The sequence below is a fragment of the Corvus hawaiiensis genome, chromosome 5 (genome assembly GCF_020740725.1).
Source record: "Corvus hawaiiensis isolate bCorHaw1 chromosome 5, bCorHaw1.pri.cur, whole genome shotgun sequence".
Classification (NCBI taxonomy): domain Eukaryota; kingdom Metazoa; phylum Chordata; class Aves; order Passeriformes; family Corvidae; genus Corvus; species Corvus hawaiiensis.
The window spans coordinates 6743127-6769769 of record NC_063217.1 but is presented as its reverse complement, the minus strand read 5'-3'; the positions used below and the strand labels follow the sequence as shown (position 1 = coordinate 6769769).

The window sequence follows — 26643 nt, the reverse complement described above, 5'->3', positions numbered from 1 at the left end:
CCCATCCAGAAAAGTACCACACACACCTCTTGCTCTACCTGCTCCTTTCAGTAACACAAGGAAGGAGGTGGTGGTTCACATCCCTGTGTCCCATCTCACTTGTTGCCACTTTGATTAAAATATCCAGGAAGGCTCTGCTGCTGGAGATAGCTTCCTCTCTGCTGTGACTCGGAGATCCTTCATTATTCCTTGGCTACATCCTGATTGCAATAATTAAAAAAAAAAAACAACTCTTTTCTCTCTCTTTCTCTATTATATATATATTTATATAGATAGATATAGATATATACACATATATATATACACACATACACACACGCATATACAATCATATATATATGTATATATATATTTAAAATTACATATATAATCTTTTCTGTCTGCTTTGCCTGTTGCTGGCAGTGCGAGCTGACTCGGAGCAGTCTCTGCTGAGGTACCACAAGGAAAAGCCCAGATGAGCCACAGTACACGGGGCCAACCCTTAGCACTGGTACTGGATGTGTTGGTGCTGGTGCACTTTGCCCTCCACGTGTGAGTGGGTGTGGGTGTGGATGTCCGTGTAGATCTTTGGGTACATTTTGGAGGCCATGGCAGGGGCCAGGGCAGGCCCCTGGGACAGTAAATGCTGCTGCTGGGCAACGTATTCCTCGTAGTTTATGGAGGAGATGCAGTCCTTGTCGGGGACCTGGGAGACACAGATCCTGTCCCGGGGCTGCGGCCGGTGCACGGGGGCAGCAGCTGGAGGGGAGCAGGGCTTCTTCTTGGACTGGCACAGCCACAGCAGGATCGTCCCAAAGATGAAGACAGCTCCAGCAGGGATGCCGATGATCACAGGCCAGGGCAGGCTGCTGGCAGAGGAAGGGGGCACAGGTGCACTGGGAGGCTTGGGATCTGGACATGGTGGCAGGAGAGAGACAGAAAGAGTTAATTAAATGCAGGCAAAGTGGATTCAAAACAGATGTCACACGGGCTGGCTGTTGTACAGGCTGTCTGGTAACCCTGCCAGACCAAGTAACAAGGGAGAAATCAAGCCAGCACATGATGTTTGGTAACTGCTCTGCTTTTCAGTGCTCCTGGAAGGACAAGCAACTCATTTTCTCTGGTTTAGGGGTCAGGAGGGGAGTCTTTGGGGAATTTTATAACTCTCTTATCCAAACTCTAATGGATGCACACTAGAGCCAGCCTGAGAGAGTTTCCTAACACTCACTCTGTTACGGAGTGGGCTTTGCTGCCCAGACTGAAGGACACAACACAGGACATGTCAGTAAAACCTCACTGTCAGCAGCCCAGGAGGCACAATCAGGTTGCACAGAGCCACAGCACTCTGGCCACCCACCTCTGCCACATGTAGCTCTGCCTGCAAGGGCTTCAGACACTCTCTAGCAATCCTGTCCAACAATCCTGGAGCTACCCAACAATGCTCCACCATGGCAGGGAGAATGAATGTGGGGTTTTGGAGGTGTTGTCTTTTGAGTTTCTTGTGTGGTTTCTTGTGTGGGAGGAAGGCTGAAGGATGGGAAAAATGTAGGTGAGCTGGTGGCCCCTCTTGGTTCCCAAGGCATAGAGAACTCATAGAGAACCCAAGGCAAGTTCACTCAGCACTGAAGTGTGTCCCCAGCTTCTTACACCAAATGGGCTCTACCACCACCAGACTCTTAGAAGCTGCTGTTGGCTTTTCAAGGGCAATAAATTCAGCTACTGGAGGAGATAAGATGCTTTAGACATCATCTTTCACAACCACCTCCTCCTTTATCTCTCTGCTGTCAGCAGTCTGTACATCCCTGGATAGCCACTCCAGTTTCTCAGCCTGATCTCCTGATTTATAGACCCAAAAGGAGTCCTGGGGTAGGATTCTAGCTATGAAAATCCTTGTCTAGATAGCTACCAGCTGGAATATCCAATGCCTTGAAACACACCCAGGTACAGAATTCAGCTGGCAGGGAGACCTCCCGGAAACTTCAAGAACCACAGGCTATCCAAATCATTCAATATGCTATATTCAAACATGTATCACTTAACTTTCAAGATAAATTTCTTTAAGACACTGATGTCTTTTTCTCTCCTTGACAAATAATCCTATGGGTAGTTTGAAATGTTAAATACATACCATGTGGTCTCTTTGAAGTTAGGAGGACCTATACTTTGACCTCAACAGATGAAATTTTGATTCACCAACACTGGAAATTACAGAATAATTTAGGCTGTAAGGGGAGTCTGGTCCAGCCCCCTGTTAAAAACATGACAGGATCAGAGAACTGACCCATCAGCTGACCACGAAAACAGAAGCCTTCATGTCGGTTGGTAGAAATCCTATGTTGGGCTGAAGCAAAAGCATTTTGATATTCGTCCATGTTCCTCAGAACTGTCTATGTCAAATCTGGTAGATTTACAAACAAAATGGTCTTTTTTAACTCATGGCTTTACAACCTCACCTTTGCATCTTAGGGCAAGCTGGGTTCTCCTTCTCCATCACTGCTAATAACAACAGGCCTGCAGGCTCTGGCTCTGGCATGAAGCCTCATTACAGTCCCATTTAAATCCATGGAAACTCTCCCCGATTTCAGTGGGAGCTGGATGAGACTCTCATAGGTCAGAAACTCCCAGAGGCTTTAAGTTATATCCCACCCATGCAGTTTTCCCTTGGTATTGACAGAGTATAGTCCTAAATCCAAAATATTTATCGGGGTAGAACTGTGTAGTCAGAAGACAAAGGAGAAAATGACCAGGCAAGGATGGTGTGTCTGAAACATATTTGACGCAGTCTCAGTTGGATGTGGCCACCAGCTCTGAGGTCTGGGGAGAGAAGGCAGCAGCTGTGAGTTTGGTAGTGGGGCCCCAGGGGACCATTGGGTAAGAATTTAACTAATCAATCATTCTGGTTTTCACACTCATTCATTTCATTTCCTTGTGACCCGGACAGTTTTTATTCTTCTCTCATTTTATGGGCCTGCATCATTGTTTCCTTTTACCAGTAAAAGCAATATAAATAAGGGCAAGAGAAAGGGGAAATGTTAGGGAATGAGGTTGCAAACTATGCTGCTATTCAGTTCCCCTCTCCCATCCTGCAGCCTACCACTGAAGTGATTTAGTGTCTGCAACTGCAGTATCCTTTCCCAGCTTGATCCTCTTTCATACAGGAGCAGATAATTCAATTTATTTCACCTGGATAACTGAGAGGGGACCTCATCAATGTCTATAAGTATCTGCAGGGAGGTGTCAAGAGCAGGCTCTGCTCCATGATGCCAAGCAAAGGACAAGAAGAAAGGGCAGAAAACGATGCCCAGGAAGTTCCACCTGAACATGAGGAAGAACTTCTTTATTGTGCAGTAACTGAGCACTGAACAGATTGCCCAGAGAGGGTTTGGAGTCTCCCTCACTGGAGATATTCCAGAACCATCCTGTGCCACGTGCTCTGGACTGACTCTGCTTGAGCAGGGAGGTTGGACCAGATGACCTGCTGTGGTTCCTTCCAACCTGACCCATTCCGTGATTCTGTGATTATTCCCCAGGAAGGGAGAAGAGGAAATATCATCAACAGGATTTCAGCAGGGACTGATTTAAATCAGGGCTGATTTAGTCCCCCATTCTTTCTTATCGGAACTGGGCTAGCCTAAATCGCACAGCACCGCAGAGGGCCAGGGAGCCGATGGGCATCAGTAGTTGAATTATTAAACACCATGATGCAGACAGTGGTACAGATGCAGGAAAATGTCACAACTCACCTGGCAGAACTGTGAGAAAAGCACTGCGGAAGCTGTAGCCCATGGTGTTTGCCCCGAGGCAAATGTACATCCCTGCATCCTCCTCCTTGGCTCGAGTAATCATCAGTTTGTTCAGGTAGGAACCATCTGGGCGGGACCAGACCTCCCCTGTGGGCAGCACGACGAACTTCTGCCCCCCGACATCGATGGTGGAGTTGTACTTGCTCTCTGTGCCGTACTCCACCCTCTTCAGCCACTGGATGACGGGTTTGACGTCGCTGCGCACTTTGCACTGGAAGGATGTGGTCCCACCATAGTCCACCGTCGTGTTGACAGGGTGTGTCCCTGTCAGGATGGGCTTGGACCTTGTCCTCTCTGCACAGAAACACAGGGAGCTCCATGGGGAAAGGTGTTTGCCAATCTCAGTAACTTGCAATTGCAGAAACATAGGAAAAAGGTGTAGGAGGGATGCAAAATCATAGTCTAGCCCAACTCCCTGCCCCAAGGCAGGCTGAGATTTCTGCAAACATTTGCCCAGCCTCTGCCAAAGCCTCCAATGGTATATGCTCTCCAGTCTCTCCAGACAACTCCTCCACTGTCTGAGGTTTAGCAAGTGTGTTCTCATGCTCAGCCTGAATCTTTCTGTTTACAAGGAAGTTCCTTTTCTACCTGCATCAGAACTGGAGTAATGTATGGTTTCCCTCTGAGCCCTTATATTTTGGAAGATTTTCTTCATCCCTCTCTTCTGCACACTGAACAACTCTCCTACCTGTGATTTTGTGATGGTGTGTCTCTTACAACCATGACCTTTACATGTCCATTTACAGGCTCCAAGAGAGAGCCTTTATGTGTTCTCAGACACAACCTCAGGTTTTTACCAGATTATTTACAAATACTTATCTATTAAGAACCCACACCAGAACTACTGTGGCTACCCCCAGTTTGGGGATAGTGAGGGGTGGGGTGAGACATACTCTTTCTTCCTTTGGCCGCCTCAAATGTTCCCTATGGACAGACAAAATCTGATGGGAAAAGACCCCTTCTTTCACAGACTATGGCAGGCCATGGATATTCTCATCTTTGGTCTGAAAGTCCTTCAGAAGATACCTGTCACCTCTCAACCTGGGCCTGGTAGTTGTTCATGGGGACCAAACTCTATTGGAAGTAATCCTATGCCATGTCACCAACTGCTGGAAGAGCTGAGACCACAGGCACTACCAGCAAGGAAGACTTTAACTTCATCCTCACCTCCCTGCTTTTATCATTCCTTTCTTTGGTATAACCATCACCACACTCACTATGGAGAAAATTTTTTGTGGAGGATGAGCTCAGAACGCTTTGGCTTTTCTAGCCAGTAACAAAATCTTTCCTTTTTCACAAATTATTTTTGCCTCAAGCCTCAGGTAAGGCAAGGAACGAGATGGAGGGAAAGGAAATCAAACTGAAGAACTTCACAAGGCCATCCTTTCCAGCATGATCATAAGTCCAAGGTTGTGTCAGAACCACATAAAGTGAAAGGAAAAATGTATGCCTCATTCTGAGGAATGTTTGGATTTTTTTTTTTAGTGTTAGGATCAGATAAATCAGTCACAGTTTCCAGACAAGGAGGTACTGCAAACCTCTATCCTAGGCACAGGAGAAATTATGGTATCACAGTGGGTGGTAACTGCTGGCAATCATCAACTCCTTTTGATGGCAAACACTGTTGGATTGAGCACATAACAAAACAGCTCCCACCAGCACTGGCTTTGGAGTGAGAGGATGGAACAATGGACCCTCTTTCAAAAACTCGGGATAAGGAGGGCTCTAAAGATGTGCTTGGGAAACAAAAATACCGCAGTAGTCCCTGTAGGCTTTGCCTTGGGACTGTGAGCAGCAATCGCAGCCGGGGAGACTGAGACTCAGAAAAGCAGGACTTAGGAGGCAAGGCTCAGGGAGGGGGGAAGGAGGAAATTGAATAAAACCTGTAATGCTCCACAGAATGATGTTAAAAATAGAAAGATGTCTGAAAACTGCTTAATGCCCTTATCTCCTTGACTCTAGTTCCAGCTTTGGTTACTGTTTTCACTCCTAGCCAGCAAAAGCTAATGAAAACAAAGGTTACATACATCTCTAAGTTGATAAAAACCAAGATAAACAGGGACACAGAAAGGGGTTTGTTCCTGGTGCTGTCTGGTTTTGATGAAGTGAAAATGCCACAGCTGCCATTAGGATGGGGCTTGATTCATTTCCCTGCCTCTGCTCCTGGTTTTAGTGTAAACACATGTTTTTACTGTCTCCACACAGCTGCATCTTTATCAATCCCAGATGTCCAGCAGGTTTGTGCCTTCAGAGCCCAACAGAGCTTCCCACATGTGCTTTTAATTCCTGTGATTCTAGAGAAAGGACTTATCAGAGAACAGATCTTTACCTTTAAGAACCATCTTTCACACTGGGATAAACTTTCTCATACTAAAATGTATGCAGAGACAAACAACATGCTTTCCAAGTGGCTGGAAATAGCCCTCCATGCCCCTGCTCCTCATTAATGAAGGCTATTCAATCTTCCCTCCACTCAGCTCATCTTCTCCTCTTTCTTGAGTTGGCTACTCTGTAATCATGTCCATGACAACTTATGATGATGTCATAGGCAAAGCACAGTGATTTAAGAATAAGACCTCTTCTCTGGTAAATTTAGGAAGGATTTGAGTATAATTATCCTCAGCAATAATAGGAGAAACAGGAGATTAGAGAGCAAGAATCAGAATAGCTAGATAGTAAGAAGAGCAATTTACCTCACCACAATGGACGGTAATCCCTCACAGCTCATCTTCTAAGGACTGAATCTTTAAAGCTATGTAGGCATCTAAAGATACAGACAAGACCCTAGCGGGTGTTTTGGGCTTTTTTTTAGTAACTTATTTGTACCTGCTTGGACCTTCATATGGCCAAAAGTTTTTTAGAATCTGGCCCTAAAGCCTTGTCTGGCCAGTCACTCTAGACATTAAGATTTCTGCTAATTCTGTTGGGGGACTTCTGGATTAAATTTTGAATTGACTGGTTTCAGCCATTCTGACATAATAATCTGGGCTATCCTAGATATTTCCCCCGCACTCCATGTACTTGAAAGGGCTTTCTCTGTTAGTTCTCAGTCTGTCCTGGAATTGACTCTCCTGTAGAAGACTGAACTGGGCAATGGTGAACTTCCACCATGCAAGTGCCTGTGGAGATGATTGTTTCCCAAGTACCTGTCCTCATTTCAGCTCCTAAATGGTCTTGTTGCTACTCTGTCTTGCCCAGGTTTCAGGTTCATTTCAGTAATGTTCCTCTCTGATGTTTTTAGCACTTCCCCATTTCCGTGTCCAGCTATCAACACTGCACCCTTGCCATTGCACTGCTTTGACAGAGCCAGCCCCCTTCTCAAAGGCCCCTCTCTGCTCTCCCTCCCAGAGGCTGCACTTACGGATCACTTCAACTTTGTACGTTGCATTGATTTCTCCAACTTTGTTAAACACCCGGCAGGTGTACTTCCCGCTGTCCTCCGGCTTCAGGTTCTTCAGGTTCAACGTCCACTTCTTCTTCTTGTTCTCCCCAATCTCCTGGGGAGTGAGGGGCTTGTTGTCCTTCAGCCATGTGATGTCAGGCCTGGGGTTGCCGCTGGCCACGCACTTGAGGCGGATGGAGCTGCCAACGGGGCGGGCGATCACTCTCCGTCTCATCTTGGTAGGCTGAGTGAACCTGGGCCGGGCTGCAAAAGGCATCAGAACAGACTGTGGTGAGCACAGGACACGAGCAAAGAAGGAAACTATTGTCAAGTCTTATGGCCAAATTTGCCTGAGAGGCAGCCCTGTACATACCAGCCCTGTACATACCAGTGTATCACTCTCCCTCATATCAGCTCAAACTGTTTTCTTTAGAAGGGATTCACCACCCAGCCTGATGCATCTGAATGTCTACTGGACTGCTCTGGCCACTGCACTAACCTTCTGCATGGCACAGCCCAGAATTTCTGTGTCTGTAAGGCAATTGCACCAGACCATCTCACAAAATAACACCAAAATCACGCTATTGCAGCTGAAGGCAAAATGCAGCCCCATAATCACACTGTAATTGTTACCATATTCCACAAAGTCCTTAGCCAAGACCAAAGGAAAACAACTCAGATTCCTGTCATGCTGACCATTTTCTCAATTTTTTGCTTGTCACATGAAGCTTCATTTTCTGAAGATGTTTTGCCCCTTAGTTCTCAGTGGCTTTACTGGGACTTAAGAAGAGTCAGCATCTTTTCAATATGTAGGAAAGTCTTAGAAGTGTGACAGACTTCTGTACATTGATCTGAACTTAAATGTATACAATTCATTCAGCTCCAGTTTACAAAGCCTTCAAGCTGAACGGTGCAAAGAAGCAAACAAAGAAATGGAAAGATCCAGTAAAACTCTATGAGTTTGTTATTAGAGGATACCCCATGCCAGTCCATCCCAAAACTGGAGAATCTGAAGCAATAGCTGCTGGTGGACAGAAGCATGGGTTAAGGCAGTCATCTTGTCTTAGCAAAGAAATCACCAATATTTCTAAGAGCAGAGACAAGAAACTTAGAGAAATGCAAGGCTCTCACCTGGTAAAATCTGAAATTTAATGAAGAATTTAAAAGACATGACAAATTTCTCACAGTTACTTTAACTACACAGTGCTAGTCCAGGGACACTTCTAACCAAGCCCATCATAGAATTGTTGAAGTTGGAAAAGACTTCTAAGATCATTGAGTTCAACCATTAATCTAGCACTTCCAGCTCCACCACTAAACCATGTCCCTAAGCAGCACATCTACATGCTTTTTAAGCACTTCTAGGGATTCCTTGGGCAGCTACAGGATGGCCTGGTGGGACTCTCTGCTTGACAGCCAGCCCTGCTGCCCAGGGCTGAGGGCCAGAAGCTCTGGGATGTGCATTATAGCGGAGCTTTCCTGAATGGAAGAGGCTGGTCTGCAGCTTCCTATCTCCAAGCACTGGGGAATGGCAGCCATTGCCCTCTGCGTATCCCTTAGTCCTCACTCCCCTGCAGCCTTGGCCAACATCCCTCCCTCTTGGAAGAGGACACCCTTTGGCATACCCCTCTCTGCAGAGTGCTTCTCCATAGGGGAAACCATCTGTCTCCACAGCCTTCCCTTGCCCCCATGGCTGTCATTTTGGGTCCCAGCCATTCCATGTTATTTCAAACTCCTGCTCAGAAATGCTTTGCTCTCCATGCAGAGGCTTTCATGTGTAATCCAATGAACCGGAGTAACTCCGGCACTGGAAGTCTTTGCCGTGACAGCTGAGCAGCAAGTGTGACATACTAACCCCCTGCACAGGTCGTGGTGCCTGAATTGCTGGGTGTTCCCTTTGGGGTCTGCTGCAGGAGGCCCCCTCACAGCAAAGACAATCCCCCTCCCTGACAATGAACCCTGTCAGAGCTGAACACTGTGGGCAATGGCATCCCAAATTTCAGTCTGAGCCGAGGGAGACATGCTGGTAAGGGCTGTCATTGTGGAAATTGAGAAAATGTCTGCAAGGCTCATGGAGAGGTCAGGAATCAGCCATGCAATGGGTCTGAACAGTTACTCTCTAATATGGCAGTAACTGACTCTGAGACCAGGAACTCCAGGTCCAAGTAGAGGGGAGATCCTCATGGATAGGATTCCTGAGCTGGGACTAACATACCGAAGAGCAAGATGGAGCCAGGACAGTCGCACTTCCCCAGCAGACTGAAAAGATAATGAGTGACTCTGAGCTCTCGGAAGGACTCGGTGGAATCCCTGCTCAGTAAGGGCATTGTAAGACAGAAACTCTTTCCACTCAAAAATGCAAGTCTTTTAACATTTCTGGTTTTCCTCCCACTGTGACTCCCATGAGTCTGTCTGGAGTTTTGCATTCACTCCTCGTACATGGTTGCCCAAATACATACCAAACTACAGGTAAAGCTACACTTCTCTGGCTCTTCTGGCTTTCTTTCTTTCTTTCTCTGTTTAAAAAAGGTTAAGTGATTATGTGGTCTCAAAAGCTACTCCAGGCTGTGTGCAATATGCTGAAACCAGATCCCATTTACACAGTCCTGAATGTTTCCTTGACAAAAGCCTGAATTGGACAAGTTTAGAAAAGCCAGTTAACAAAACAGGAGAAAGAGAGAGGCACACACACATTAGAGAGAAAAAGAGACCCAGCAAGCACAAAGGAGAAAGAGGAGAAGCAGCACTGTGAGAGACAGGCAGAAAAGATCTCTTTTGAGTTGATGCTAAATGTCTGTCCCCAAATCTGTACCATTTACAGTTTTGCTTGTTGGAGTGCCAGCAAATGCCATTACAAAGTGCTTCTGTTATTCACATGCTTGTTCTCCTCCACATCACTTGGCATTTGCTTCATAAACATGAACCACGCATTTGTACAGTATAAATTATGTCACACTCAAGAACAAGGGAAAACACAAGTGGATGGGGACAAAGAGACAGTGTTGTGTACGGGCTCCTGGCTGAAATGCTGTTTACCATGATGATTTATTCAAAGCTAATGAAAATTAAATACAACGGAAGTCTGTCAGCACAAAGACCTGTGAAGGAATTCAGCGGTCTCCTCTCTCTGTGGGACACCTTGAGAGGCATGGATCAGTCCCTAAGGCTTCTGTTAGACGTTTCTCATACAAAGTGAGGTGACTATATGAAAAATGTTGTCTTCTGTCATCTACCACCATTACCTCCACATAGTGACAGTCACTACCACTTCCGGCTTTCGTGATAATTACAAAAAAAGAGTCACAATAAGACTAAGTATTGAAATACTTTCAAGTCCAGTTAAGAGCTCAGTCAGTTGTGGGAAGACGTGGATGGGGGTATCTATCTTTCCCCACATCAGTTCCCTGCTTTCCCCAGGTAGATAGAAAGCAAAGAAGAGATTTTTTTTTACCACGCTTCTCCTCTCACACTTCTCCAGGGCCCAGGACTGTGACAACACAAACTGCATTTTCACCCATCATCCTCCAGTGACGTACAGTCACACACTGACCCTCCCTCCACACCAGCTCACACCAGCAATTTACTGGTGAATAGTGCTGGATGGAAAGGGTTTAGGTGGGTGCATGGCCAGCCCCAGGCACTTCTCTGCTTTGGGAGAGGAGAGGAGGAGGGACAGGGGAAAAAGCAGAGGTTCAGGAACACTCGCAGCACAAAGGACGGGGCCAGGGCAGCACAGAGTAAGACATGGTCTGATACAAGATTGTCAGTGCCTAACCATTTTAGTAGGGCTTACATCTTTTCTTTGTAATACAATTGTTGTGTCATCGTACTGATCTATCATCCAGCAGCTCTACCAGGAGCACCATGGTAATGAAGAGTGGAGAGATGGCAGCTTTGTACTAGCTGCTGAACCCCTCCCGAAGTACTCCCGACCTGTAGTTTATCTAAGACACCCTTCCTCCAGCTCTAAAATGTTGTCATCCCTTTCCAGAGTGAGTGGAGGTTACCTTTTCTCCCCAGACAAGCTCAGTCTGAGATAATGTCTCGGGGTGACTTTATGATGTGTATCCCCTATCGCTGCCCCATGCCCAGCTATGTAATTCAAGTGTAGCCTGGACTACACCACAGCACATCACATCCCTTGTTTGTCAGCTCCTGAAGAAAACTGGCCTCAGATTAAGTGGTGGGGACTCATATGGCAAAAACCTGTCAAGTTCCACCCCTACCACTGCTGTGAGGCTTTCCCTGGCCACAAATGTGGTACAAAGCCATCTCTGTATTTTAAAACTAAAAAGGGATGTACTGCACAAGCAAAATGGAAATGCTGTGCTTCATCCACTGAGCTCAAAAACTCACATCACATTCCTGTCAGCAATGGCCAAAAGCTGTTTGGCATCACACTGACAACTTTTTGTCCTTCAAGGAGTGCTTGGACCAAACTGGGCCTGCCAGTCCTGTGGTGATTCAGAGCCTGTTCCAAGTGAGATTTTAGCAGTTCCCCAAAGCTCTGTAACAGCAACAGAATCTTCTGCCTGAACAGTCCAGGGCTTGGAGAAGTTCAGGCAGGTGTCTAAAAGAGAGGGTGATCTTAAAAAATACTCATCTTGGCTTAGTGCTAATTCTCCTGAAGTGAAGTCAGACCTCCCATTTGCCCTCAGTTGGAGAATGTTATGTTGGCACTGAAGACTTTTGGAAATATTGCTGTAAAAGTCAATATGCTTTTTATAGGGAGTCTATGAAAGCTGTAATAGCTGCACATGCAAAAGAAAGTCACTGCCCAGAAAAACAAATACAAGGGAGAGCCATGCTGGGGTAAATGGCAGGGGGCCCTAGGGCCAACCACAGGCTGCATTTTGCAGGACCCTTGGATGGAATCCATTCACACCAACACATTCAGCTGACACTGTTTATTATTTGACCATATGTAGGGAGAACTCACTCCAGTCGCTCTGCCTTTCCTCTCCATCAGCAACTGAGAAACAGCACTGAACCAAGAACTGAGGAAAACCACGAAACACACACTGTTCCTTACCCCACTGCTTCCCAGAATGATCTTCATATTCTCCGTTGGAGCCTTCAGGCACCTGGCTGTCCTTTCCTGAGCTGGCATCATCTGTGAAGGAAAGGAAAGGGAAAATGTTAAGGTCTCCTGCAGCACAACAGGATGACAACAGGAGTTTGCATTTCCTGCTGGAGACACCATGCAGCTGAAACAAACTCAATATACAGTAGGCACCCACATCCTGGCACCTACATCCTGGCCAGTTTAATGAACAACTTAGTTTTCTGCTTTAAGAGTGTTTCGGCAGGCTACCAAATCAATGGGAGTTTAATCAATGTTGCCATTAATAGCTGACAAAAGCCTCTTTGTTTATGTCTACAGGTTGCTGTTCCATAGGAGGAGCTCATCTGTGGTACCATCTATGCAAATAATGGTATAAATCAAAATTAGAGATAATTAAACCTAGGGGGTGGGGGAAGACATGATCAGTCATACAGAGCACAAGCAGTACAACTGTGGCCACTAATTCACTCTTCAGCTTCCATACAAAATCAGAAAAGCAAGCAGGTCTGGGGTCAAATGAGCTCTCAAAGGATACTGAATACAAATTTATGGCTGGCAAAAACAATATTGATTTTAAAAGCTGCTTGTGGATATTTCTTTTGAATTAAGACTACCCATCCACCTGTATCAAGGCATCACTTTGTCCCTCATCACTCTTGCTGTCTATATCACTACTACACAGCAGTACCAAAATCTCAGCTCTGCCCTGGAGAAATAAAAATCTCCACAAGGTGAAACCCCCATCTCTCCAGCAGCCCCCATCTCAAATTGCCATGATGATATGGCCACCTACAAGGTCTCCAAGAGGGCCAAGGGAGCAGGAGAGTGCCCTGAACCTCATTTTACAACCTGGCTGATACTGGTGGCCTTGCACCACTGCAGCGCCCAGATGTGAAGTTTTTCCTCCTCCAGCTTGACCTCTACTGCACAAGTGCTCAACACTGAGCAGCCTCTTACATAGCAATGGCTCACACCAGGAGGGAGGTCCACCTGAGGCACTCTGGCCAACCTCACATGACGGTAAAGCAAAATATATTGTCTTCTAAGATTACTTCTGTGCTCTACAAGGTGGCACAGCCCCACAGGGTAGCTAGATTTGAGGTGACAATCTCGACCAAGAGCTCCTTAGCTCCTAGCTAAAGTGCACTGAAGTGGGGGAAATTTGATTTTCAGAGACAGGTCAGGTGAAGGCTGGGAAAAAGTTTGCCTCAATGAGGAACACAATGGTGTAAAAAACCCAAAGAAATAAAGAGAAGTGGAAACATCTGATTTAAGGAAGGAATCCCTCCAAATGCCCAACTCCTACAACTCAAAAGAAAAGGGTCTTGTGAGCAAAAGAGAGGAAAATTATTTCTGTAATCTCTGCAACAGAGAGGAAAAACTGATCTCAGCTTATATGTAAGTATGCCCCCCCAAAAAGGTACAAATAGTAGAACTTTTCTTTACGGTTGTTTTACAAATTGGGTTGTGCTTAAAACAGTATTTAGTGTGTAAACTTGTGTGCAGTCTTTGAATGGGAAGAATGTGTCTTTAACCCCATCCTCACCCCAGGTTCTGCTATTTTGGAAAATCATCCCATCTCTTCAGCACAGGGCATTATATACCAACAGATGCTCTGCTCTCATTAGCCTTGTCCCTTAAGCAGAGAGGCTGCAATGCCACATGAGTTTGTCCCCCCTTGACCCTGAGAGATTTCTCTCTTCTCCTTTTGGCTACTTTCAGCACCGTTTCTCCTGAAGCTATGTACAGCTGTCACTTTGAGGGGAAAAGAAAATTTTCCAGGCAGCAGCGCTGTGCTCATACCTCAGCAGCTCCTCCAGCTGACTGCCCCAGCCCACCTCCCACCACCCTCGGTCCATGGCTGGACACCCTGAGCCTTTCCTGGGTGCCCCAGCCACCTCCCAGCCCAAACTACAGGGCAGCAGGGTGAAACAGGTCCCACTCAGGAAACACCAAGTCTCACACAGAGCCTGAGTGCCAGTGCACCATCCAGGCTCTGCCTGCAGCCTGTGTTACAGAGGACACCAGTGCCCCATGTACTGCACTTTGCAAGTTTATTTTTACAACCTTGGCAAACCAAATGCAGGGAATACAAAAATACACATTATACACGATGGCTTGCATATGACATAGTCTCCTTTCAGTCAAAATGCCAAATGGACTATCTCCTGGCACTTGCACAGTTTTTTCTCATAAATATCCATAGTGTCACAAATGAACTCTTGGATGCTGTCTGACAGAGAGCATAGTAAATCCCTCATCATAACTAGAAAAATGTATTGGGTAATGCAGAAGAAAAACTGTGGTCAGAGTTGTAGGATTCCTGTTCACTGTTAACTGCTGAATATCATACAAGTGGTTAAGACGTTTAAGTGGTGATGTTCTGTCAATTATACCTTAATTCTGCTCAGTTTGATGTACAAAGAGCAGGGTATCTCCCTTGCCTGCTGCCTCATGTTACAGTAAGTCAGCCCCTGTGCCCTCCTCCTGCTGACACACAACCACTGACTGTGGACTCCACACCCCTTGACTTGCTGCCAAGCTTTTGATGTAAGGAAAATCGCTCTGAATCCGTTTGATCCTTTGAAGATGCATCATCAGTTGTTATCCTGACAAATCGCAAACCTACCAAACCCAGAAAAATACATTTTGGGGGGAACAGATCAGGATAACTTACGCTACCATGCTGAGCTGATGGAATAGATGATTTGGTGGAGGAGCAAGACTGAAATAAATAACTGCATGCATTGAGGCATCTTGGCTTAGATACACTGGAACTTGTTCCACTTGTGTTGGGAATGTGGTAATGTTAACAACAATAGCTGAAGTCTTGAGGCGCGGAAATGCCATAAACATGGAAACTCTTGTAGAGCAGAACTGCTGCTTCCCATCCCCAGGGCTGCCCATGGGGTGAGGGATGCTCCAGCAGACCCTTCCAGCTGCAATGTGCATTGAACTGGGCTCCTACCTTCCTTGTATCTGAACAAACTCACACTCAACAGCTGCAGGAAAAAGAGTTTATTCGAGACACCCAGACGAAGCTCCTTTGGGGAAGACTCCCTGAAGCCAGTGAGTCTTCAGCTGAAGCATGAGTGAGGCAGCAGAGTAGCCAGTGATATAATGATAAAGTGCTAACTCGGGGTGTGAATGATATAGGGTCAGGGCTCTCTTCTGCTGCTTTCAGAGAAGGATTTGAATCTCCCCTCTTGCACCTTGGGTGAATGTTAAGCTCTGACGTGCAGTCTCAGAGAACCAAAAAGGAGCTGCTTATTACTTTGGGAGACAGATATCTCAGGAACACTCTGAAGATGGAAGGCCCCTGTCTAATTCAGACATCGTCAATATTTGACTTCCACCTGGTTCAACCGAAGTCAGTACTGTGGCTGCATGGAAAGAATATGTCTCTCCCTGTTTTGAAGAACTTTCTTAGTTTTTCAACTTTAATACCAAGTGGTTTCCAAGGGTAGTGAAACACTTTTATAATATTTTACAGAGGTCTGTGATGCAGAAAGCAAAGCTAAATTTCCTGAATGTTCAGAGGTGTCTGCTTCAGCCCAAATCTGCAGTCTGAAACCTGGTTAATAGTGTCAGATCCGAAGATCTGCTGTTTGCATTTCACCCCAACCTTCACAAACACAACTGGCCTGGCAGTATTCTTATTAGACTGAGAGAGGACCTGGAGAAACAAGCCGCATTCAGATCTGTATGACCAGCATACCAAATGATGAGTTAGTAGCAGAGATCACGAGTCTTAGCTATATTCAAGAAATGACCTAATAAGCCGATTGCTTATTCATGCTCTTGTCAGCTCCCCACAGAGGTGGGCAGCTCGGGGTGATAAGTACATACAGAAAAATCAGCCTGCAGTTCAAGGGCAGCAGGGACCAGCTATGCAGCACTGTCAGATTGGCTGCCAGCAGATTACCATGAGAGGCAGAGCTAAGAAGGATGAACTGCTGAAGTTTCCTACAAGCTCCCTTTTCTGTGACCTATATTGGAAGGTCATCCTGCACTGGACTTCTTGGACAGTATCACACGCTTAGGACAGCAGCCAGTTGGAAGATGAAGTGGAAAACCTGCCTTGAAAAGCAATCACTGACTAATTTTATGTCACGAGTATCTGATGCTAAGAAAATATACACATGATTTAGGTGTCCTTAATGTACAATTTGGCTCCATGGTGTTACAGAGCATGCTGGCTGGTTGAGAAACCTGAAGGGCAAGGCTCCAATATCGTGTCAGGTGATAGCCTTGGAGACATGGGACAAACTCGTGTAGGCCCTTCCCTTCCAAATATCACACATGGCCATACAAACAGGGCCAGGATGAACACAGAGGCATCAGCCCACTCTACAGGAATGTCACCCCAGTGGCATCATCCTCAGCTGCTCTCCAGTCATTGACTCTCCCTTGCTTCAGGAACTCATTCCAAGCTGGCTTTTAGGGCTGAGATGCCACAGGACTGAGATGCTGATGGTGTTGGGGAAGTGTGTGGTGTCCCAAAGCAGGCTGGATTTCTGCAGAGAAGGGATTTCTGTATGTAACTCCATCAATTGACAAAGCCCATTGAGGAGCCTATGGGACAAAGACTGCCACATCAGTGGGATACAGGTACTGTTTATTACCATAGCAGAATTGTTCCATTCCCTCTTGAAAGTTAAGGCAAATGGAAAATTCTGCATAACAGCCCAGCTCTGAGAGCAACCGATGGGAAATATTCAGACTGTTACCAAGTCAGGATCAAATTTTATTTACCCACAGGCTCTCTATGAAGGCTTCATGTTTTAGCTGAATGGGTATAACTGGTTTTCAGGCCAATACCATGTGCTGAGCATCCAACCACAAGTCAAAACAACAGCCCAATTTTTAAAGCAAAAATCTAGCCATCATATTTCCCTATGATTCACAAAGTTGCTTCAATTTGTTATAATGCAAGGCCCATCCCTGCTCGGACTTGATGGGACCAGCTTTGGAGTCTTTGATGTCAGGGGCCTTGAAAGCCCCATTTCACAGATGAGCCAGCTTTGCATAAATAAACAAAGTGACCTCTGAACTGGAGCCTGAGACCTGAGCACACTTCAAAGCACTGGGGGAGGCGCTGGGGGGGCAGTGGGGAATGAAGCAATCAGCATCCATCATTAAGGCAGCCCCCACTCCACACCGCTGCTGAACAAGGGGTGTAAATTAAAGGAGGGAGGCAAGTGGGGAGGGAGTGAAATGAGGGGGGAAGTGATGTAATCCAGTCAGGCTTGAACAATTATAATGAGGCCTTCTCCTTCTCCCATGGATGAATGAAAGAAATCTCTCTGAACTCCGGCTTTAGGAGCTGACTCTCGCATTTACCCAGACGCATCATATTTGCACATCATATTTGCTCCCCAATGTCCTTCACTGCTGCAGAAGTCTAGGGAGTGACCAAACTCAAGTTGCTTGTGGGAGGTGGATCTCCGGCCTTTCTAGAAGTTAAATCAGAATTTGTTCTGTTGAGCCTAACCAAGAAAATTTAGACCATAAACTTTGAACAGGAAAAGATTGGACTTATTTTTCAGTAGCCTTGAAGGTGCAGTAGATGGTAGATAAACACACACAAAAGCAAGTGCAATCTTTAAAAGTAGGTCTCTGCAGTTTATCTCAGATGCATTCAGGTTTTCCTGTAATACTTGCTGGAATTTAAAGGGAAACACAAGGCAAAGATCACTCTGTACTTTATTTTAGGGAGTCTTCTGCTATCCTGACTGGTTTATCTGATGCCCAGATGAATGGTACATGAGGTACATGTGTAGGAAGGCAGCAACAACTTTATCTCTGGGATATTACAGGGATTAAGGCACTTGCTTTCCCCAGATCTCCTTAAATGTGGATTAACACTCCAGGTTTCATTAGAGTTTCAGCTGGTATTAACCCTCAATGGCCAGGGAAAAACAGCCCAACCCACTGGCTAGCACAAATGCCATCTGAGAGCTACCACTGCCAGCTGACAGGGTTTTATTGCTCATCTTGTGATATTTGGGATGTTACTGGAGGACCTTGAACATGATCTTGACCTTGAAGTCACTGCTTTAAAACATAGGAGTTTTTTGTTACTGAATAACAACTCTTAACATCTGTGATTCTGAAGAACAACTCTGTGCAAATATACTCTAAAATCCTGGGCAAAAAGGAGCAAAACACTCTTTTTTGGTATCTTGTGATTTTTCAGGTTGTTTTGTGTTTTTTGCAAGGCCTGAACTATGACTTCAGGACCCTTGAGACAGGTGAATCCCAAGGGTGACTTGAAATCATTAAGACTCAGATGCAAAGTCTTCATTTTGACTAACTCTGAATTTTTTACCATCATTGAGGTCTAATTTAGCAACTCTCCACTCTGAACCCTCTTTCCTGCCAGAGGTAGACAGGACCAAACTCCAATAAATTCATCCCACTAACACAAACCTGGCATAAATATTAGATACTATTTTGAATGTTTTTTGTAGATCCTCCATTAACCATCCACCTCATGCTCACCATTCCTTAACCTGCCTGCATTAACAGTGTTACCTACAACAACAGCACATATTAACAGTGCTAATGTTATGAAAAGACAGGAAATGTCTTTAGAGTTTATTTGGAAGGGCTCAGTGAAAGCAAGGTATCATGAATATTTGGAGATAAGAAAGAAGACCTCACAAAAGAAACCCCTCTCTTTGGGTCCAGTCACGCAAAACCCCTCAAGATGGAAAAGCAGAAACCCACCCAGAGGAGTGCGCAGCCAAGGAACACTCTGCTTTTCTCAACCTCCCCCCGCTCAAACTAAAACCAAACAACCCACAATAAAACCAATAGGAAGTAAAACACTACCGGCAGAGAATTTCCCTCTGTGACAGCCACTGAAGACTTTATTACCTACTGCCTTCAACTGCAGTTGGGCCAAAAATAACCAGAGGTATTAAAACTGGAATTTCCTGACAATAAAAATTAAGAAGTATGTGTTGGTGGCTTATTTGGTATTTTCAGCTCTGGCCATTTTCATGAGAATTTCCATGCAAAAATTTTCTTGGATTTCACTTCAGGCCCAGCACTGGGAATCTCTTGGTAAGCAGGATGCTTTGCAAAAGGAACATTTGCAGGCCACCTGCCTCCTGAAATACTGGAGAGGCTCCACAGTCAACAGACAAAAGCCCTGGCTGGGTAGTGAAGAAATGAGGCTTCTGTCCAGAGCTGCATCAGTAACTCACATTTTTAAGTTGTGATGATGTACAGGCCCATTGTATTACTTGTCAGTGGCAAAGCTCTGAATTGGTGGTTATTGCTGCATCCCACATTTCAACAACAGGTGAACATAATCAGAGATGACAGCTTTGAGACCAAGGAAGACTTAACTCTCTTCCACAGAATGAGAAAAAGGAGGACTATGGGATAGCACAGACATATGAGAAAGAGTTTATTTTACAGGCTGGTACCAGTCAAGCTGGTACCAACCAATCCTACTTCTACAGAGAGTTTCAGCAGCCCTGAGAGAATCTTTCACTGCTGTGCATAAGCTGCTACCAGCACCTAGACGAAATCTTTTACCACCAATTCCTCCCTAATTCTGAAATCTCTGCTGGGACACCAACATGGGCATGTCCCTGTTCTGTACTCTTGCATAAAGAATGCTGTGGTTTATTGCTTGAGCTTGATTTAAAAAATTTGGTATGGAAAGGGATAACGTATTTCCTTAGAGAGGTAAATGTGTAAGGTGGAGAGGTGGACCTTCAGAGAAGTGGGATATTTTAAGGGAATAAAGGGATTAATACATAAAAACCTGAGATAAAAAATGAAACCCTTTAAACCGAACATATGTGAAAGCTTCCCAAGAGTGGCATCTGCTTGACTACGGAATAGTCACTCAGAAGAAGAGAAAGAAGCTCTATTTCATAGAATCATAAAATGATTGAGTCCAACTACAAACCTAACACTACCAAGTCCCTCTAAACCATGCCCCTAAGGGCCACATCTATATGTCTTTTAAATATCTCCAGGGATGGTGATTCAACCCTGGGCAGCCTGTTCCAATGCCTGACAAACCTTTCCATGAAGAAGTTTTTCCTAATATTCAATCTAAACCTCCTCTGGTGCAACCTGAGGCCATTTCCTCTCATCCTGTCTTTGTTACCTGGGAGAAGTGCCCAACGCCCACCTGGCTGCACTCTCCTGTCAGGGAGTTGTAGAGACCAGGAAGGTCCCTCCTGAGCCTCCTTTTCTCCAGGATGAACACCCCCAGCTCCCTCAGCTGCTCCTCATGACATTTGTGCTCCAGACCCTTTCCCAGCTCTGTTGCTCTTCTCTGGACATGCTCCAGCCCCTCGATGTCCTTCTTGCAGTGATGGGCCCAAAAGTGAATGCAGGATCTGAGATGCAGCCTTACCAGTGCCAAGTACTGCTCTGGTCCTGCTAGCCACACTATTGCTGACCCAGGCCAGGATCCCACTGGTCTTCTTGGCCACCTGGGCACATACTGGCTCATGTTCAGCTGGCTCTCAACCAACACCCCCAGCTCCTTTTCTGCCAGTCAGCTTTCCAGCCTCAAACTTTAGAACATGTAAAATTATAATGATCTAGCTATGGCTGAACTATAGATTTTACAATTCCATTTGCCAGAGCTGGCTCATGTAGTTGCTGAAGAGAGCTTTAGTAACATAGTATGGTATGATTGATAAGAAAGAAAACACACAACAAAAGGATGTTAGTGAAAAAGAAGTCCTTGAAGACATGAAATATTCTCTTCTGGCTGTATCTTTACAGAGGAATTCTGCAGTTCTTCTGAGCCCATGCAGGATATGACCTGTGCCTGCCACATTCATCTTTCTCCTCCCCTTCTCTGTGCCCATGACTTGTATCTGGTTCAGATCTGCACCTAGTTTACAACCTTCTTCCCCTCCTTCCCCAACCACTTTCCATAATGCTGTGGAGGGAGAAGCCTTTCTGAAAGTGCAGCTCTTCCTTGCTCCTTGTGGTCTATGGCTGCCCACAGAGCTCACAAAGTCATCTGAGACACATTCTCAGTCGTGGCTCCATCTGCACATGGGGATGCTCCAGCTCCTGCTCTAACCACACAAAGAACCACAAGGAGAAACAGCTGGAGCTTTTCGCTCAACCACTGCAATTCCCTGGCCTGCCATTACAACAATTACATTACAAAGGCAATCACAGCCCTTCCACCATGCTGACTCCTCCAGACACCAGGACCTCCCGCCTGACTTCAGGTCTCCATTCCATAGGGGGCAAGAAAACAATTCTTCCTCCTTTGTTGTTGTTGTTGAGGTTGCTTTTTTAATCAGCATGCTCCAGCACACACAGACAGCAGACCCGAGAGCTCTGTACCACAGGCACCAGTCTGCGGTCACAGTCTTGATCTGCTACTGCAGAGGATGAAAGGGAGAAGAAATCAGAGAACAAGATGAGTGGTTAGGCTTCTGCCTTGTCACCAGCACTTTCTGAGCATGAAATAGCAGCCCCCAAAAGACAGCAATTAGCAGGCAGCTGTTCCAGACGCAGAACAAATTGGTAATGTTTTCCAGTATTTTTTAATGTTACTCTGATAGCATCAAGGCTTTCTTAGAGACAGGGTCCCAGTATATTAGAGGTTGTTCACAGATAGCACAGAAGACAGACCTTGTTTAAAGACTTTACTGCCTGGGTAGTGCAGACACAGAGTGGATGTCACGGATATTAAAGTTTCTTGAAAAACGTATTTTTAGAACCCACCCATTTTGGCCTGGTGGGGGTATGATGGGGGTCTTGTACTTTAACAGAGTTGAGAAGAAAAGCTTCATTTACAACACCAATCAGCCCATCTGAATTATAACCATTTCACTGTAGTTGTTATTTATAATAATAAATCACTAGTTATTTACAGAAAGTTTATAAACACTGGGAAGAATTCTGTGATTTTAAGTGTTATCTGAAAAGTTTAAACAGTCCTTACTTTAGAAACCTAACTATAGTGTCCAAGTCCAGAGTGAGAACAAAAAGAAGGTCAGGGTGACACCTACCTCTCTTCCCTGACTGTGGAAGAGATGGTGGCTACATACAGTGGGTGCCAAAAATGAGGTGGTATGAACACTCTACCCAAAAATACAGGCCAACGTTCCATCTTCAACAATCCTAAATTACTTAGGGTTGCGGGAGGGAGGCATGCCACTGAAAGGACTAATGCAAGGCTAGTGATAAGAAGAAGATTACAGCAGAGCTGAGGATAAACTGGTAAGACCTGGCTCCCAGCCTTCTATTTTAACCACTACACAGCTGCTGTCCCCCATAAAATCATACCTCTGTCACTCCCCTCTCTGCTAGCACTGATCAATGTTTATTATTTTCTTCACTAAAATGTGTAGAAACATTGTGGATACATGTTCTATCTCCCTGAAAATTCACATGGCCAAAATAGGCCAGCATGAAGAGATTTCCAGAGGGGCTGGAAGGAAAAGAGAGGTCACACATGTCAGTGACTGAGCACAGGCATTATTTTTGGATGGCATCTATAATCAAACAAAAATAATCATTTGTACAGTCCTGTCCCTTCCAAACACTGAGATAATTCTTTCATGTGGAATTACCCAATCCATCATGATGAACTGGGAATTGCAATACCAGGCTTTACAGCCAGGAATGTGGATCCAGCTGTTTCTTGCACACCAGTATGAAAACTATTGAAACAGTCTCTATGGGCTTACATATTTCATAGTCCTCTAGTAGAAAAGTAAAAATACCTCCTATGGAAGAAAATGAAACATCCTATGACAATTACCAAATGAAGCAAACTCTCAGAGAGGACTGCTGCTCAACATCTTTAATGGGAAAAGTGTGTCTGCTTGAGGTGAAAAATCACACCTCATCAAGATAGGTCATTAGCCTATTATGGTTTAACTTCAATTCCAAGAAATAAAAGCACCTATAAGTGGTAAAAGTGCTAAGACATTAACAGAGGATGATAGCTTTCAATTGAACATTTCAGAGCATATAACACCTTAAGTGTCTAAGATGTTCATGATGTTCAGTGAGGCACAAGATGCTGTTAGGGAATCCTTCCTCTCAGATTTCAGAAGAGAACTATTTCAGAAAACAGTCCATATATGTAATAAACATGAATTTTAATCTGTCATTGGCAGTGGTCAGCCCCTCATCAGTCACCAACCCCTAACTTTATACTCAAATATTTTTTGATAAACAGACTTCCTGAAAGACAGAAAAAACAAGATATTTGAAAGGGTAGAGAGAAAAAATACTTTTTAGCTTTTTAAACTCAGATTTATAAACAAACATATGCAGTTGTGTAACAGCAATATGGAAGTGGTGTAATCTCTCTGATCATTATACCTTACAGCATGACAATAAGCTAAAAAAATTGAGATTTTGGGGTCATGAGAGACAGAAAGTAGCCTTGGTGTCTGATGATATCAAGACTTGCAACATTGCCCCAATATGCTGTTAAATACGTAATTTTATTAATGAAGTGCCATTTATCTTCTTCATAATGTTCAATGAATGATACCTATATCTCCAGGTCATTGTCAGACTAATAATAAGATGGTTTAAGTAGCAAAATGTTACCATTTTCACAATTCTGTCCAAGAACAACCCTGGACAAGTGGCAATTTTGTTGGCTCCCAAAACAAACTGAATACTTGGCACCCTACCTAACGTGAGGATTACAGTATATTACACAGGATAATGCTGGCTTGTGTCTCGCCAAAATTAAACCTAACCTAATTACATGGAGCAAATTATAGCTTTCCATGTGGGGTAAAACACAAATTGTAAAAATGGTTGCTCCACAATTAACTATATAATCCCAGTGCTGTCATTAGAAATTTCTAAAACATGCTTCAAAACAATGACTGGCATAGTACAGTCGTTCCTGTGGGATGGAATTAAATTCCTTCATGTGTTTTTGCATTTTTTTTAATGCTTGTCCTAGCACATGACCAGCAGCCTAAAAGAACAACCACCATCTTAGGATCAGAAAGGACCAGAGACAGAAGCTACCTAAGAAAAGACAGAATCATAAAATCATAGGATAGCCTGGGTTGAAAGAGGCCTTTCAAGGCTATCTAAAAACAGATGAAACTCAACATTATTTTAGGTAGAGTTCAACAGATTATGAGTCCTCAGTAGCAAAGTTACTGCATTTTTTTGAGAGTGAGGGTACAGCTCTCTCCAACACTCAGAATCCTCTACAGTCAGAGACACAACATGTCCCAGGTTAAGGCACTTCATATCTTGAACCTCATTTAAAGGCTTCACGGAGATGAAGGATGGGCAGGGAGTCTTTATAAACAATAATGGTTTGAAGATAGGAAACTGAGTTGAGGAGACAGACTAGGGCTGCAAGTGGAATTCAGTGCTTGTCAATGAACCAGAACTACCTAACACCTAACCAGAGTTAGCTGTCACCTAGAACCTTGCCCAGATGACCCATAAAAAAACTTTTTCCAAGAGGTATTTCACCCTCTGATATTTAGAAGCTAAAGCAGGTGCAGTTTATTAGCTTCCTATGCAAGTTATCCCATATGGACTGCTCTTGGAGAGCACTGGAAGCCACAATCTGCACCAAGGGGGCAACTGGGAATGTTAAAAGTCCTGTATTCAAAGAACAGAGAACATCTCAGTATTATCTGTAGAGGGAAAATATTTATTTTTTGACTAGTAAACACTGCTTTCTCTAAAATCTCTAAATATTTACTCTAACAAGCACTGCAGTTTACACACCTTATTTTTTACTGTGATAATGCATATTATTATTAGCGTACTCATATGAATATTTCATACTGAATGTATTCCACACGCTGTTGGCTATTTTAAACAGCAGATGTGAGAGGGATTTAAATGCCAATTTTAAAACTGTGCAGTTGATTGAAATCCTGTGAGCCATTCATAGATTGCCAGATATTCTATTTACATGATTCCTCCCATGTAAAACACTTCAGGGAATACTCTAGACTCTGGCATATGGTTTAGAATGATGATGACTGATGTTGGAGATGCCACACAGACAACAGGACATATTATCTGGTTACATCTGTGCGTAAAATGCTTCGAGATTTTTTGATGGAAGGGGTTATGAATGTGTGAGGCTGAGATGCTGCCTTTATGTCCCTCTAAATCATGCTCAGAGATAACAAGCAGTTAGAGTCCCATCAGTGCAAAAACAAGCACTTTTATGAATGCACTTCATTGCATCCATGTGCTGTTGTCCCCCTGGGTAATTATGACTTGTGGGTGAACTTTGAAAAATTGTGGAGGATTGGCTGAAAAGGAGAACTCCAATGCCAAAACACGTCCAGACCCTGAAAATGGAAACCTTGTGAGAATAGCCTGTGTGCAGCCGGACTGCAGCGCACTCAGGGCTTACTCTTCCCTCCTTCCAACACCGGGGAAACCCCTGTCCGTGCCACAAATCTGACTGACTTCCCCTTCTGCATCTGCAGCATCAAAAATCCCACGGGCCTGAAACTCCCACGCTCTGTAGCAGAGGCCCTGCCTGACAGATTACATGCAAATGTTACAAATACATCACAGGCTATAGCAGTGGAATGTTCACAGTGCTGCAGACACACTCGGGAAAAAAAAGATCCAGCAAGACCCCTTGGTGGAGTCCCCACAGTAATACATCCTGAATGAGGAACTCTATCGTGTGAAAACATTCCCAATAATTCCTTCTGTTTTCATTAATAATATTAAATTTCCTGCTTCTGGGGTATCTTTTGTTTTAACAAGCACAGCTTTTTGCCTCGTCTTCTGAAAGACTGCGCCACTGTAAGTCTATTATTACTATTTATGCTGAAGTCTTTTAAATGGGCCAGGCATCCATATCCAAAATCAGCAATTTGCAAGCCATAATCTCATACCAACCAGATTAACGTGACACCTGAGATGTGTTTTCTTTCAAGACACAGGAGTCTGAATGGCTGAAAGTATCTGAAATGCATGAAAAAATCATCTTTCTGGTTCAGAGACACATGAAGTGGATTCTGTGGTGCTTGCAAGTGACCTTCGGTGATTTTTTTCTTGACAAAGAATCAACTAAAATTTGAATCAAATTGTAATAGGCCAATGGTTTGAAATCACTAAAAAAAAAAAAAAAGAGGTGTTTTCTTACTATCTGAAATACCTCATTCTGGCACAGAAATAATTAGGGGTGGATAAATTATCTGGCTGACGATTTTCTTTGGCATATTATTTTACTTATGTCTTTCTTCTTCCTCTGCAGGGGGTGCTTGTGGTCATATTGTTCTTTTATTTATGGCTCACAGCCTTTTCAGTGGCAGCACGCACACCCAAGTGCAGGCCCAGAGCAGGAATGCAAATTCCTTGGGAGGTAAATGGGAAGAGAAAAATGTCCCAGACTATGCCAAATCTTTAAAAGGATGGCAGTTAAACAGAAAACTATACCC

The 26643-nt window shown here is 44.5% G+C and overlaps 1 protein-coding gene across 4 annotated transcripts in view; it reads right to left on the bottom strand.

Annotated features, from left to right (window-relative positions):
- Positions 1 to 312: 312 nt before the first annotated feature.
- FGFRL1 (fibroblast growth factor receptor like 1) overlaps positions 313 to 26643 on the bottom strand; it is a 165249-nt gene continuing 138918 nt past the window's right edge. For all 4 annotated transcript variants that reach the window (XM_048304256.1, XM_048304254.1, XM_048304255.1 and 1 more), the window contains exons 4-7: positions 12197 to 12277; positions 7144 to 7428; positions 3723 to 4076; positions 313 to 891 (exon numbers count right to left, since the gene is read on the bottom strand). In XM_048304256.1, coding sequence (XP_048160213.1) covers positions 482 to 891; positions 3723 to 4076; positions 7144 to 7428; positions 12197 to 12277 — 1130 coding nt within the window. In that variant the 3' untranslated portion in view covers positions 313 to 481. The remainder of the gene's footprint in view (positions 892 to 3722; positions 4077 to 7143; positions 7429 to 12196; positions 12278 to 26643) is intronic.